Raw genomic sequence first — 13,449 nt, 5'->3', positions numbered from 1 at the left:
AATATTCAATTAATAAATATTTTGCTTGTAATTAAATAGCAACAACTCATAAAAATCACTAGTAAAATTTTGCTTCGATGCACAATAATAATGACATTCCGTGCGGTGCCTTCTTTTCTTTTCGTTATTAGGTAATCAGCAGTGAAAATTCACTATTAATCCTCATCCAAAAAAAAAAAAAAAAGATTAACCAAGTTTCTTAAGTAAAATAGTACTGATACTGCAGCAATCCAAATATTCAGAAATTAAATTGCAGATATCTCCTTTAAATGTGTACAAATTTCCTTACTATTTGTGCCCATGTTAAGTTCCAACAATTATAATAATTATGTTTCTTTATGGTCATGATGTTAAATTCCCTTTACTTTTACTCTTTTTTTTCCTCATATTGGGAGCGGACAAAATGAGAATATCCATTTTCCGCACAGACAACAATTCTGACGTTGACCGGACCGCGTGATGGGCTTCATGAGTCATCGTCGTAAAATTACACGCGCCTGAATCTCTGATGCGGAAGTCCTTTTTTCTTTATCTTTTTTTCAATGATGATTAGCACTCCATCATATCGGAAAAAAGATCTCAAAAATAGTGTGGTTCATAATTGTGGAGAATCATTCTAGATAATCATTATCGTAGGCTTGTAGTTGGAGGACAAAAATTTAAAAGGCAGAAAAATGTGGATCCAAAATAACTATTAAACATGTTTAATAGTTAGTTCAACGGTAATAGAAAATATTTAAAATATTTAAAGATTTTACTTGCTAATTCACATGTTAAATAGGATTCATTTGACATGTTAAATGAAATGAATTGGGATCCTAAAGCTTTTTATTCGATTAGAAAATAACTACTTATTAGACATATTTGATAGTTATTCTGAATCGGCATAAAATTTTTCGGATTGTAAAATGATCAGCTCGATAGAAATGCAAAGAAATAGTCTTCCCACTGCTTTGAAAAAAAAAAAAAAAACTTTTCGTTTTGGGTTGGCATATACTGTAGCGCTGATTGAGGCTACCCCAAGGCCTAGGATTATAGATTTTTTGTAACGTTCTTAGAAGTGGGGAAGACCTGATTGACTAATACAACAAGTGGTCGTTGCCATCTGGCTTAATAATAACTTTATATATAATGCTTAGTATTGGGGGATAAGTTGTGGACCCGTCCTGTGGATTTTGATACTCCGGTTCAAAGCTTATGACGTCGTCATGACAGCAATGCAACACAGGTTTTGTTTTCCCGGTCGACGACCCCACCATACAATATCCAAATGTTTGATTATTGGAAGTTGCCAACAGATAGCTAAGCGTAAGCTCTCCCCACCTTGTAGCGTGTAATAAATTCGATATTATTAATAAATAATAAGTAGTAGTGCTACATGAACATTGTAGCGTGTCCGAAAAGAAAGATTTGACCGTCGTCAGGACCAACAACTCGATAAGTTCAGTAGTTAGTAGTGTTTGATCAATAATAAAAAATCACTACTGTCGACTAACGAAATAACAACACGTCACGATCTTATTTAGATTGTACTTAACGTGGAGTTAGCGGGGTCTACAATTTTAGATAAAATATTTTATTTTTATTGGTCAAAGAATAACAACCAATTTGTCAAATAATTAGCCGGGGGACGTGATAAAATTTTGAAGACTTGCTCCTGTGGCATATACTGAATTTGGAGACAATTTAGACTTGGCAGTGGTTTACTAGTAGTAGTCGCGGGTAGGGAAACAAACAAATTGAGTGGCTTGTGACCTGACCGGTCAAGCAATTGACTAGGCTCTGAGTCGATCGAATTCCAGTAGATCTCGAGCGATTTATTTAGCTAAACGAGTTGAGTATCGATCATTTTTAGTTAGGATCGATAGTTCGTGAAATCTTATCAAACAGTACATATTACATATATATATATATATTATATATTAGTGTAGAATAAGCTACATGTATAGAAATTAAGTTATTGTAAATTTTAAAATATCTTATTTTCTAATTGAGTTCAATACATCAATTTTCAATTCAAATTCGAGTTCGATTGGATTTGAATTTGCTCAAGTGCAAATGAATCAAACTCGGACATCTCAAAAATATTACCGAATCATGTCTAATCTATAGAATTTCATATTCAATCAAGTTGAGTTCGAATTTAAGCAGCCGTGACTGTTGGGGCTACGTACGTGTGAAAGCGGTGCGGGAATAACTGAACATGGGAGTATGATATAGCCGAAATGTAATAAAACGATGAAATACTTGAGAGGTGTGGATCTGGTAAGTATATACTCCCATATACTACTACGATATACTACTTCCGTTTCTCTGCGTGCGCGTATATATATACATACATATACATACATAGAGTTCTCCATCACGTCGGTCGGGGTAGCAGTACCATTACTTGCTCTGATATTTTGTGTGAGGTAGGACTGCAGAGTATCATAAGTTGCATACCACTCAAGTCACCGGAGTACCTTGCCTTACAGGCTTGCTTAAAGTTTGCACTGTTATTATTGTTGCTTCGGTGTGTGACTGTGCTTTTTGTTTTTCTGTCCTTCGAGAGAGAGCGGGAGAAGGAAGCGCAAACCAAAAAAAAAGAAAGAAATGGAGAGCACGATGAAGGATTTGAGGGGAGGGGAATCGGTGCTGGACATGTCACCGCGCGCAACTGTCGGAGGCGGTGTTGAGGACGTCTACGGCGAGGATCGTGCCACTGAGGAACAACTCGTCACCCCCTGGGTTACTTCTGTCGCCAGGTCCCTCTTCTTTTTCCTTCGCCCAAATTCCTTTTCTTCTTTCCATTTCCTTTTCCGTCAACTTCTTGTACAACTAAACTAATTGAGTGATGAGAACTACTGCTAGTGTTTTGAATGAATTTTAGTTGGTGTAGTAGATAGGCTAAAATTTTAGTAAGCGATAGTAGTAGTAGTAGTGGTAGTGATTCTTCATGCCTTTTTTTTTTTCAGTTAGTGATTCTTCATGCTTGTTTCTTCTTTTGCCAAGATTTTGCTGTTCGTTTAACTTCATAATTGAAGGTAGTTTCTGAGAAATCTTTGTTGCTTAGTTCCAACAGTTTGCTAAAGTTGAACTTTTTCTTTTACCGATGCTAATAAAATTTGGTGGATCTGATCATTGTTATGTAAATAAAACAGAATTTAGCCAGATTTTTACTTTCTGCTGACCCCCTTTTGATTCAAGTGTATTTAAGTTCCTCTCTTCATGCATAATTTGCATGTTCTGAAAGCTTTCGATCACATTAGTAATTGTGTAATGCTTTATTTTGTTAGTGATTTGACTTGACTTGTTTGAGAATAGTGGTTATAATTTGCTGAGAGATCCTCGTTACAACAAAGGACTTGCATTTTCTGAGAAAGAGAGAGAAGCTCATTACTTGTGCGGTCTTCTGCCTCCGGCTCTTATGACTCAGGAACTTCAGGTACTATAATCTGGTCAACTTGGGGCTTGGAGAATTTGCTTATGTTTTATCATGTACTCTGTGCCTTTTGCTTGACAGTTCTTTTTAATCAAGTACTTTTGCTTCTACCTTATCAGGAGAAGAAATTGATGCACAGCATTCGCCAGTATCAGGTTCCTTTGCAGAAGTACATTGCTTTGATGGAACTGGAGGTAATGCAAATTGGCTTCTCGGTTCTAGTTTCTTCTCACTTTTAACTTAGAGCGTCCGTGTGGTATTTGACTCAGAAAATTAGATTTTCTGGTTTTGATGCCAAAGAGTATTGAAGTTTCCACCTTCATATTGTATCTGAGGATGGCCAGTTGATTGTCTGTTTAAGATTTTCTTGCTACTAACCTTTTACAGGAGAGAAATGAAAGATTATTCTACAAGCTTCTTATTGATAATGTGGAGGAACTGCTCCCTATTGTGTATACTCCCACTGTTGGTGAGGCTTGCCAAAAATATGGGAGCATTTTTAGGCGTCCCCAGGGTCTCTTCATTAGTTTGAAGGAGAAGTATGATCTGTGTGGAAGCTGTTCTTTCGAAGGTTACTTGTAGGGTATTATTTTACTCATCCAAATTAAATTTTTTGGAGCTTGCAGGGGTAAGATTCTTGAGGTTTTGAAGAACTGGCCAGAGAGGGCAATCCAAGTTATAGTTGTGACTGATGGTGAAAGAATATTGGGACTTGGGGACCTTGGCTGCCAGGTAAAAGCTGAAGTTCAACATATTTCTGCTTTTCTTCTGCAAATGTACATAATTTGGATTTAAATGTGCTGTATTTTCAACAATTCAGTTATGATGCTCGATTGGTTCGGTAGACTTCACTGGACTTGTTTTGCACTATTACAGGGAATGGGAATACCTGTTGGGAAATTGGCTCTGTACACTGCACTTGGAGGTGTCAGACCTTCAGCTGTAAGCATCAAAGTTTCCCTAAGCTTCTCGTTTTACTTGAAAAATATTAGATTAGAAACTCTTTTTTTGCACCATAAAGGGTGTCTGGAGTCATAATCATTTTGCATATGTTGAACCTGAGCAGTAAAGTTAAAGCTTCTATTCAGGTTTGTTGTGGGTACAACCTTCTCTGGTTGATTGGAGTTTTTGAGTGAAATTTGGTCATTTGGATTTCTGTGATGGCTTCGATCTTACTTGTGCAGTGTTTGCCTATTACCATTGATGTGGGGACAAATAATGAGAAGCTACTAAATGATGAATTCTACATCGGTCTCAAACAGAAGAGACCAACTGGAAAGGTGAAAATTTAGTACATTCTGCATGCGTGCTTCTGTATCACCATCTTTTGATTATGGGTTCCTTAGGGTTGACGTGATTTGTACTTTTAATCACAGGAATATTATGACTTCCTCCATGAGTTCATGACTGCTGTAAAACAGAATTACGGAGAAAAAGTCCTTGTACAGGTTAGTCCCCAGACCTGTCAAAAGGTGGCCATATGAGATGATACCATGCTTTCAGGGTGTGTGTGTGTGTGTGTTCTTTTTTTTTGCTTTTTTTTTTTCAATAATGTAGTTCTGGATAGAATTATTAATTCAATCTCTAACTCTGCAGTTTGAAGATTTTGCAAATCACAATGCTTTTGAGCTGTTGGCCAAATATGGTACCACCCATCTGGTATTCAATGATGACATACAGGTATGTGGATGCTTACTAGTAGAACCTTGTTGCAGGATTCCCCGTGCTTATTTATAAACATGACCTTGTTTATTTCAGGGGACAGCATCTGTTGTCCTTGCTGGTCTTGTTGCATCACTTAAATTGCTTGGGGGGACCTTGGCTGACCATACGTTTTTGTTCCTTGGTGCTGGAGAGGTAAAGCTCTGGCTTTTGCTCAAACTATTGAAGTGCATTTCTGTATTATGAAGGTAAAATGTAAAACCCCATTTTGACCTGTCTCTTCGACCGGCATGAGCACATCTGTATGTATTAAAACAAGTAGAAGATGAAAGGAATGATAATTTAGGCTTACATTTTTTTTTAATCTTTTGGGTACCATAGAGGTGTTTCAACTTTCTTAGTGTATATTTTCCTGCTCTACATGGTTCCCTTGCTGAGACACGTGATGCAAACATGTGCAAGATTGAGCTTTCATATCTCACCTAGTTGTCTTGTAATTGCAGGCTGGTACTGGCATAGCAGAGCTTATAGCCCTTGAAATGTCAAAGAAGGTAAGGACTTGTACCTCTCATTCTGTGTACGGTGAGGAATTCTATTCAGCGGGTTATTTGCAGTGATGTTTTATATCCATGCAAAATTGCAGGCAAATGCTTCTGTTGAAGAGTTGCGTAAGAAGATTTGGCTGGTGGACTCAAAGGTCATAAAATATTTAATGATTTTCTCTTGGACCATGTTTTGGTATTGGTCTTGTTGGTTATTATTTTGTACTGTTACATGGATATGATTATCTAGATTCTTGAATATGCACTCATCGGGAATCATAATGCAGGGTTTAATTGTTAGTTCTCGTAAGGAGTCCCTTCAACACTTCAAGAAGCCTTGGGCTCATGAGTGTGAACCCGTTAACAATCTTTTAGATGCTATTAAGGTTGGTTTATTCTCAATACATCTATGCAACCTTTAATAAAACTTTCAGGAGCCTTAATCTTTTTTTCATGTGAACTTCATCAGGCTGTCAAGCCTACCGCCCTAATTGGGACCTCTGGAGTTGGAAAACAATTTACAAAGGAGGTCATTGAGGCTATGGCTGCCTTGAACGAGGTTTGTTAATCTCTCTCCTTTCTCGAGGAAATAAAAGCCAGTACAGGCTTAATTCAGTCTCATATTAAATGCATGATATGCAGAAACCTCTTATTATGGCTCTTTCCAACCCAACCTCACAATCTGAGTGCACTGCTGAAGAAGCTTATAAATGGTCGGAGGTGAGATAAATAAAAGTTTTTACTGAGCATTGGTTCTCGTCTTACGGCCATTAGGTCTTGTAAAGTGTTTTTGTTGGTTTGTTTATTTGTGATCAAATTATATGGTAGTGTGACCGTGATTCTTCAATAAGTGATTCTATAACCAAATCTTTCTTTTCAATGTGTGGTATTGGAAAAGGGTCGAGCAATATTTGCAAGTGGAAGTCCATTTGACCCTGTTGAATTCAACGGCAAAGTTTACGTCCCTGGCCAGGTTTAATAAATTTCTCATGTTCCTAATTTTGTCACAGTTTCCTTCATTAACCGAGTGGACAGTAATTAAATTATGCTGTCTTGGGAATGCAGGCAAACAATTGCTACATATTTCCTGGATTTGGTTTTGGTTTGGTCATGTGTGGTGCAATTCGTGTTCATGATGATATGCTTCTGGCAGCATGTAAGTATTTGCATGTCGAGGTTTGCTGTCTTGTTAATTGTAGTGTAGTATGTTGATACGTTTAGTCTCTATATTGGAACAGCGGAAGCTTTGGCTAAGCAAGTTACAGACGAGCATTATGCACGGGGGATGATTTATCCTCCATTTGCAAATATCAGAAAAATCTCAGCTCATATTGCTGCTGGTGTTGCTGCAAAAGCATATGAGCTCGGTGGGTGCTCTTTACATATTTTCCTATGCGGGTGCTCAAAGGCCCCTCCTTTTTTATCTCTAAAACTCAAACGAGATGTATGCCTAAATGCTGTTTGCTTATTATGTAGGTGTGGCAACACGGCTTCCTCGACCTGCGGATCTGGTGAAGTTCGGTGAAAGCTGCATGTATACTCCAAACTACCGAAGTTACTGGTGATTTCTCAGTTTTTCCTGCTGCTGGTGTGCCTTCATCCAATGGTTTGTCTTATGGATGACTCGGGTATCACAGTGGTCTCTAATAAGCTGCGACGAAATGTGTCTGTACCCTGCCACGTTATCTGCTGATTTGTTGTAAAAATATGACTGTTTTCTCCTTGCTGTTGTGAGATCAATAAAAATATTTTCCAGAGTTTGGTTGCCCTTCAAATCGAATATTGTTGCTCCTTAAGCGAGTCCGGGGATTTTTTTTGTTTTTTTTTTTCCGGGAGCAACTAGTTGAGGAGATCCAGAAGTGCAAACGCACAGAAGTAACTACGTAATTTCTAGTTAATGCAGGGGAAAAGGGAAGGGATTTCTTTTGGCACTGCAGAACTTGCATGTTGCATAACGTGGTTGATATAGACGAAGTGAAGATGCTGGGAGGAAAAGACATTTTCATTTATTTCGTACTTCGTACTTGGAGAAGGGAAGGGCTTTCTCTTTGCTACTGCAAAGCTTGCATTTTGTATAACATGATGGTTCATGGGCTACGACAAGTAAATCCAGGAGCAAAAACAACATGGCTGATTGGCCTAGGCCTTGGAGAAGTGATGCCGCAAGTGAGCCGCCATTTTCATTTATTTCGTGCATTTTTTTTATAGTCGCAGAAGTATTTAGTTGTTCGCGGGGTATTTTACGGCATTCATGAGTACATTCAAATTAAATTTACCTTATTATGTCAATAAATACGCTTAGATACTTTCTAAAATAAACTTCTACTTTTACCACAAAAAAAAAAGAGAAAAAAACGGAGCCTGCCACCCGCAAAAAAAAAAAAAAAGAGTGAAAAAGTGGAAACCAACTGATAGAATGTTTATCTACCATCCGTTACATGAAACAACTGAGGCCTTGCCAATCAAGGGTCGAACTATCCTAGGAGCTCTGATCACCATACGTATCTTCATATCTCTGCATCAAGTAAGCTCCACATGTGACGGGTGGGAACCTGAATACAGATACAATAAATCAATGACACAATAAGACCATTACATCTGGCCAAACCATACAAAAGTTTTCTGCTGATCCACCTTGGGTGGGATGTTAGAGGTCAAACTAAATTTACTAACTAAACAGCTTGGCATCTACTATTACCGGTTCCAAGAGCGAATTTTGACGAAAAAAAGACAAAACTTGTAATTGAGAATTAACGACCAAACCTTTTACGTACGTGAACATTGCAACCAATAGCAGATCTCTTCTGGCCAAAACAACTAAAAGAAGATAATAATGACCTACAAAATCCCATATCATGTATCTAAATGCAATACATACTTCGGAGGATTCTCCTCTGAGTGGCAGGCTGGCAGGCATTTGACAACACAATTGAAACTCGGAAACACGAAGAAAGCAATCTGCCCACCATCACAGAGAGAAGAAATTAGCAAGGCACTGATCGCTGCTTACAGAACTAAATTTCTCATGGAGAAATCAGCTGAGCTTGTAATGTCCACTGTATCTGTAAAGCTATGGCTTGAGAAAGATTTAACTATTTAGAACTACGTTTCAAACTTTCCATGTGCTAATATATTTGACGCACACACTGTTTAAGATGAGGATCTCATTCCAACAAAACATTGCTGTTGCAGAACATAAGGAGGTTCAGAAAGCCTTACAGAATATCTTTCTTGACCGCTAACCAAGACTCGATGTAGTGTTGACCTGAAAATGATCCCCACAACAGAACAATTTCAACATCACGGAGATGAAAGTTCAGTAAATTAGATATTCAATTATTTTATCTCCAAGAAACCATAAATTCCAGGCCCTCAACTATAAATTTTCAGGTTTCCTGAATTATGAAACTTCATAACCCAACCAGTGAATATGGATGACTGCTTTTACGAAGAGTTTGTAACTTCAGACATCAGTGATTGTTTTTCTTACACCGAAACCACCATAAAGATAATTAGGTTCAATGTGTGCTAGAACATGAGAGCTCCATGACTGAAACAGCTGTCTAATTAAAAACTGAATGCTTCTAGAAAAGACTGGTAAAATATGGGAACTCCTTGTCTGTGTTAGACATTCAATTATTGGTGCATGATTTGTGTTAAAACACAGATAAGAAAAATGAGAACTAACAGTTGCAATAGCTCAAGATCCATTCTCATTTTTTCAGGAGGGGGAAAAAAGGATTACTGTGCTTAGTAGAAACTCATAATTACCTAAAAGAACAATTGCTCCAGCGCTCCAGTAAATCTCCAAGATTCACAATAAATGCTCTGCATATCATGCATCAACTATTTATTTGCAGCCATCATAGAATGCAGCATGATACTTATCATTGGGACTAATCTATAACAGTTATGCTGCAACAATAATTTAACAAGAAGTCCTCAAATAAAAATAAGAATGGCAGAATGCCAAGAGCATAACCATAAGAAAGTTCTTTAGGTTAATGACCTATACTAATTCATGAGCTGAAGACTTTTTGATCTATGGAGTGACTGCATAATATCCTTTTTTAATTTTTTTTGAATATATGTATGATGAAATGTCCAAACACACCAAACAAGGAATCAGGAACAGAAAATTCCTTTCTACTCAAGAGAAACTGATCGTTGAGAGAAAAAGGCCTTACCCTTTTACTGGTGACACGTATTCCCAAATCTGAGGCTCAACATGCTTGTCCTTGCATATCTGCAATGGAACAGCAGGTTCATGGTCCCACTCAAGAATAATTATGGGATCATTCCTAAGCAATCTAATTCCAACGTTTGTGTATACCTGAAGACCAATGACATCATCTGTGGCTAACAAGGTAAGAAAGCCAAAGTCACTGTGGGCACCTGCACCATATATTCCTCTCTCTGGTTCAGAGATTTTACCTGAAATTAATCAAGCTCATGTCAGCTTATAAATACAGCCTTCTTTAGGAAACTGTCCACAACCTGACCTTCATAATGTAGCAGCCGCAAAGTTGCAATAGGATCGCCTAGCATTTCTGATTGATCAAAAAAGTTTCCATCCAGGTCAAGTGCTAGGGCTATAATTCTAGCAACTGCCCTTGCAACCTCACTGAACGCAAGAATAAAGATAGAGAGGATGTCAGTATCAAACAAGCTGTAAAAGCAGTCTGCAAGATGTAGAGCTAAATGTAGGAAGATTTGGAAAGAACTGCTGAAAGTACATCACAAGATAATAATCAAGAACCTTTCAAATTTGGCAATAGAAAAGATGCAGAACCAGACAATGACTTCAGTTTCATTTCAACATCATTGACTAGTATTGTACCTTGGAACAAGATAAGCCTTTCCAAAATGAAAAGCACCAATATTTCAATGGTCAAATGATGAACAAAATGATAGGTTCTCGCTTGAGAAATGTGGTGATCATTGTTTAATTACCTGATAATTAAACACAGAATTCCATTCTTCAAACTAGGAAGAATTAACAGTGAATGTGTAGATTCAAGCAAGTGCTTAAAGACATCATAGGCGAGTCAAAAGATTGTGTCTAAGTCTAATCAATTAATGTATTAGAAATGACAGAAAATACAAAAGCTATGTATTTGGACTTATTCACCACGATTTGATGACACATATTCATCAATAATGACTGTTCCGCTAAAAGAAATAATGATTTATCTGATTTTGTAAATATACAACCGCATGGGAGCAGAGATATAACATCTTATGCATCAGTGACATCGAAATAAGTAATTTAACCGGATGGCCAGCAATTTACAATCTAAGTGGCCCAACAACCAATTTCATCAGAATTTAACACATCAAATGTTGTTAAGGTGATGGAACTGCAAATTGGTTAAGAAAAAAATATACCCTTGCACGCAAAGATGATTAATCAATATGATTAACTAAATTGATCTGCTGCTTACTCATACAACAGCAAAGATGATTCAGGTCAGTACTTGACATTAAGTTACTTCTGCAGCACCGAGGAGTACAACCACATGCAAGAAAAATAGATAGTTTTTTCTGTTACATGATAGGCATCTCAATACTTACAGTGCTTCGCGGTGGTATCTCTCCATAGTTTCTCTCCATCCAGGCAAAATATCTTTACGGAAAAAAAAATTCCACTTTTAACCAAAAGATTTGCAAGATTTATGAAGCAAGATTGATGTTCAACATGTAACAATAATTGCGTAGCAAAGTTACCTGCTGTAGGCCACAAGTTTGGTCCATGAAGTGGTTTTTCGGCTTGAGGATCATCTTCTGGTACTTCCACACCAATGGAATATCCTTCTTTATAATCTCCTACAAGAACATCAGGGCGCAGAAATGCTTAGCTCAAATAAAAACACGAACTTAGTTCTGCTGCTCATTCTGGTAAGTAGCATGTACAAACATCACATAAGAGAACAGAGGATGCAGAAAGAAAAGGAGCATATAAACAACATAAAAGAGGCCTGATAAGTGACATTTGATAGCAATGCAAATATAGCCACAACCAGGAGTTGATATAGTCAACATGTAAGGCCGGAAAGTGTAGCTGAAAATGAAAATACTCTAAAGCGACAAGAGAATGAACTCCAACTATTCACTTGTATAATGCATTGGCTACACCTGTCCTTATATTCTGGTATTAACAACCATCGGATATAAAAATTAGGATAAACGCAATAGGTATGAGAAAACAAACCATGTATCTGGTTGGCAGGATCCAGATGCTGATCTAGAAGAGGAGTGTAACCACGGTTTTTTTCATTCCTGAGAAGCTTCATCTTTTCATCAAGTGGTAGACTAAAGAACCTTTTGCTTTGAGAAAAGACCTCATCCATAAATTCTGGGCTGATACCATGATTGACTACATAAAAAAATCCAGAGTCCAAGCAAGCCTAAATAAACGATAACATCGTTAGGAGTAAGTAACTCAACTCCCAGAATGATGCCAATCATTGGTAAGCACTGATATGGAGAGTGGAAACGGCTTTAGATAAAGGTGTATATTATTGTAAGAGTATTTGTGCAGGCAAGAACAGGTTATCCATGTATAGCTGCAATAACAAATTAATGCAGCACTAATCAATAAAAGTGATCATAGAATTGAGATGCAGAGTTACGTTACGTTACTTACTGTATCTATTGCATCGTTGCATGGAAATACTATATACTAACTTAACAACTGAACAATTCATTACTTGCTAAGAAGTATTAGTCCCACTTTCTACTCATATATTCACTCTTTTAGTTCTTCAACCTTCAAACTAAATTACTCATCATCGGAAAAAACTGTAAATTTACCCCACAGATAGACCAAAGAATGCACAAAAATAAACTTAAATCGAACGATAGCAGGTGTATGTACGAGGGGGGGAATAAAAAGAAAAGGAGGAGTGGAGTGCCTGCCTGTCTGAGGAGAGAAACAGATTTTTGTATGTCGGAATTGGAGAGGTCTATACAAGTCAGTGCCGCCATATTTGCAGATGCTGCCGGAAGCTTTTGTTCGTCGATGGTTTTTTCAACTCTATGGTCTAAGAGCAAATATTAAGAACACCGAAAAAAGTGATGAGTCCGCCATGCAATTCAGTGCCGCCATATTTGCAGATGCTGCCGGAAGCTTTTGTTCGTCGATGGCTTTTTCAACTCTATGGTCTAAGAGCAAATATAAAGAACACCGAAAAAAGTGATGAGCCCGCCATATATAAAAAAAATCTGACAGTATCACCTACCTCTTGAGTTTGTGGTTAGAAATTGGAATTTTGCAGATAAGATAGCACCAAAACAGATCTCTTATCCGGATAATATGAAGATCATCGATGCCATTAATTTGAGAGTTATAAACGTTGATAAACCATTAATAGTTTTGTTATATAAATAATAATAATGTTTCAATCTAATTTCACTAACCACTAATATTTTCAACCTGACTTTTAACGCTCATCCTTAACTTTTAGGTATTTCCATTGTTCGATCATTGAATTGTCTTGTCTGGTCCTAACATTCCAGTTTCCATTCCAATCGACCACGTAACTCGGCATGCGATGGAAATGAACGTGTGGAGCTGATTCATCATCATTTACGCTACATTTTTGTGCCACAAAAGTGTGCATGGACTCATTTAATTCTTTTGTGGATAAGTACTCGATGCGTTTATGTGTTAATTTTTTTTCTTAGAAGAGTGGAGATCAATTGAAAAAATACATAAATGTGAGAGAAGTTAATACCTACAAGTGTCTACTTTATTCATACAATAGATTAAGTATTATTTAGATATGCTAATAAAGTTTCCGTAAACACTAATGAGAAAAA

At 37.3% G+C, this 13,449-nt stretch overlaps 2 protein-coding genes across 3 annotated transcripts; one reads left to right on the top strand and one right to left on the bottom strand.

Moving 5' to 3' along the window:
* Positions 1-2,371: 2,371 nt before the first annotated feature.
* LOC113755338 (NADP-dependent malic enzyme) lies at positions 2,372-7,403 on the top strand. Its single transcript, XM_027299370.1, has 19 exons — positions 2,372-2,747; positions 3,307-3,427; positions 3,544-3,618; positions 3,812-3,963; positions 4,051-4,156; positions 4,301-4,366; positions 4,609-4,704; positions 4,801-4,872; positions 5,021-5,104; positions 5,183-5,281; positions 5,590-5,637; positions 5,730-5,783; positions 5,916-6,014; positions 6,098-6,187; positions 6,271-6,348; positions 6,527-6,601; positions 6,694-6,784; positions 6,867-6,995; positions 7,105-7,403. The coding sequence occupies exons 1-19, from the start codon at positions 2,596-2,598 to the stop codon at positions 7,191-7,193; spliced, it is 1,776 nt and encodes a 591-aa protein (XP_027155171.1). The 5' UTR covers positions 2,372-2,595; the 3' UTR covers positions 7,194-7,403.
* A 477-nt stretch (positions 7,404-7,880) lies between these two features.
* LOC113755337 (2-oxoglutarate-Fe(II) type oxidoreductase hxnY-like) lies at positions 7,881-12,951 on the bottom strand. Of its 2 annotated transcripts, XM_027299368.1 has the most exons (12): positions 12,723-12,951; positions 12,547-12,601; positions 11,840-12,035; positions 11,356-11,454; positions 11,203-11,254; positions 10,131-10,252; positions 9,962-10,062; positions 9,816-9,874; positions 9,400-9,456; positions 8,848-8,893; positions 8,507-8,586; positions 7,881-8,180 (listed from the first exon to the last, which is right to left on the bottom strand). In XM_027299368.1, exons 1-12 carry the CDS (start codon positions 12,734-12,736, stop codon positions 8,108-8,110), a joined length of 954 nt encoding a protein of 317 aa, XP_027155169.1. In that variant the 5' UTR covers positions 12,737-12,951; the 3' UTR covers positions 7,881-8,107. The 2 variants fall into 2 exon arrangements, with proteins under 2 accessions (XP_027155169.1, XP_027155170.1); XM_027299369.1 differs by lacking the exons at positions 8,507-8,586; positions 12,723-12,951 and having other exon boundaries at positions 12,547-12,701.
* Between the last annotated feature and the right edge of the window lie 498 nt (positions 12,952-13,449).

Source organism: Coffea eugenioides, unplaced genomic scaffold, assembly GCF_003713205.1.
Source record: "Coffea eugenioides isolate CCC68of unplaced genomic scaffold, Ceug_1.0 ScVebR1_1427;HRSCAF=2274, whole genome shotgun sequence".
Lineage (NCBI taxonomy): Eukaryota > Viridiplantae > Streptophyta > Magnoliopsida > Gentianales > Rubiaceae > Coffea > Coffea eugenioides.
The sequence above is the reverse complement of the archived record's forward strand: the minus strand, read 5'-3'. Positions and strand labels throughout refer to the sequence as shown.

What these genes read in the sequence shown, in the direction of transcription:
- LOC113755337 (XM_027299368.1), bottom strand. An exon ending in TCCTGCCAACCAGATACATG is followed by an intron (nt 11,455 to 11,839) that starts GTTTGTTTTCTC and finishes ATGTTCTTGTAG; the next exon opens with GAGATTATAAAGAAGGATAT. An exon ending in ATGATGTCATTGGTCTTCAG is followed by an intron (nt 9,875 to 9,961) that starts GTATACACAAAC and finishes GTTCCATTGCAG; the next exon opens with ATATGCAAGGACAAGCATGT.
- LOC113755338 (XM_027299370.1), top strand. Translation starts at nt 2,596, where the DNA reads ATGGAGAGCACGATGAAGGATTTGAGGGGAGGGGAATCGGTGCTGGAC. An exon ending in TTATGACTCAGGAACTTCAG is followed by an intron (nt 3,428 to 3,543) that starts GTACTATAATCT and finishes CTACCTTATCAG; the next exon opens with GAGAAGAAATTGATGCACAG. An exon ending in TTGGGGACCTTGGCTGCCAG is followed by an intron (nt 4,157 to 4,300) that starts GTAAAAGCTGAA and finishes GCACTATTACAG; the next exon opens with GGAATGGGAATACCTGTTGG.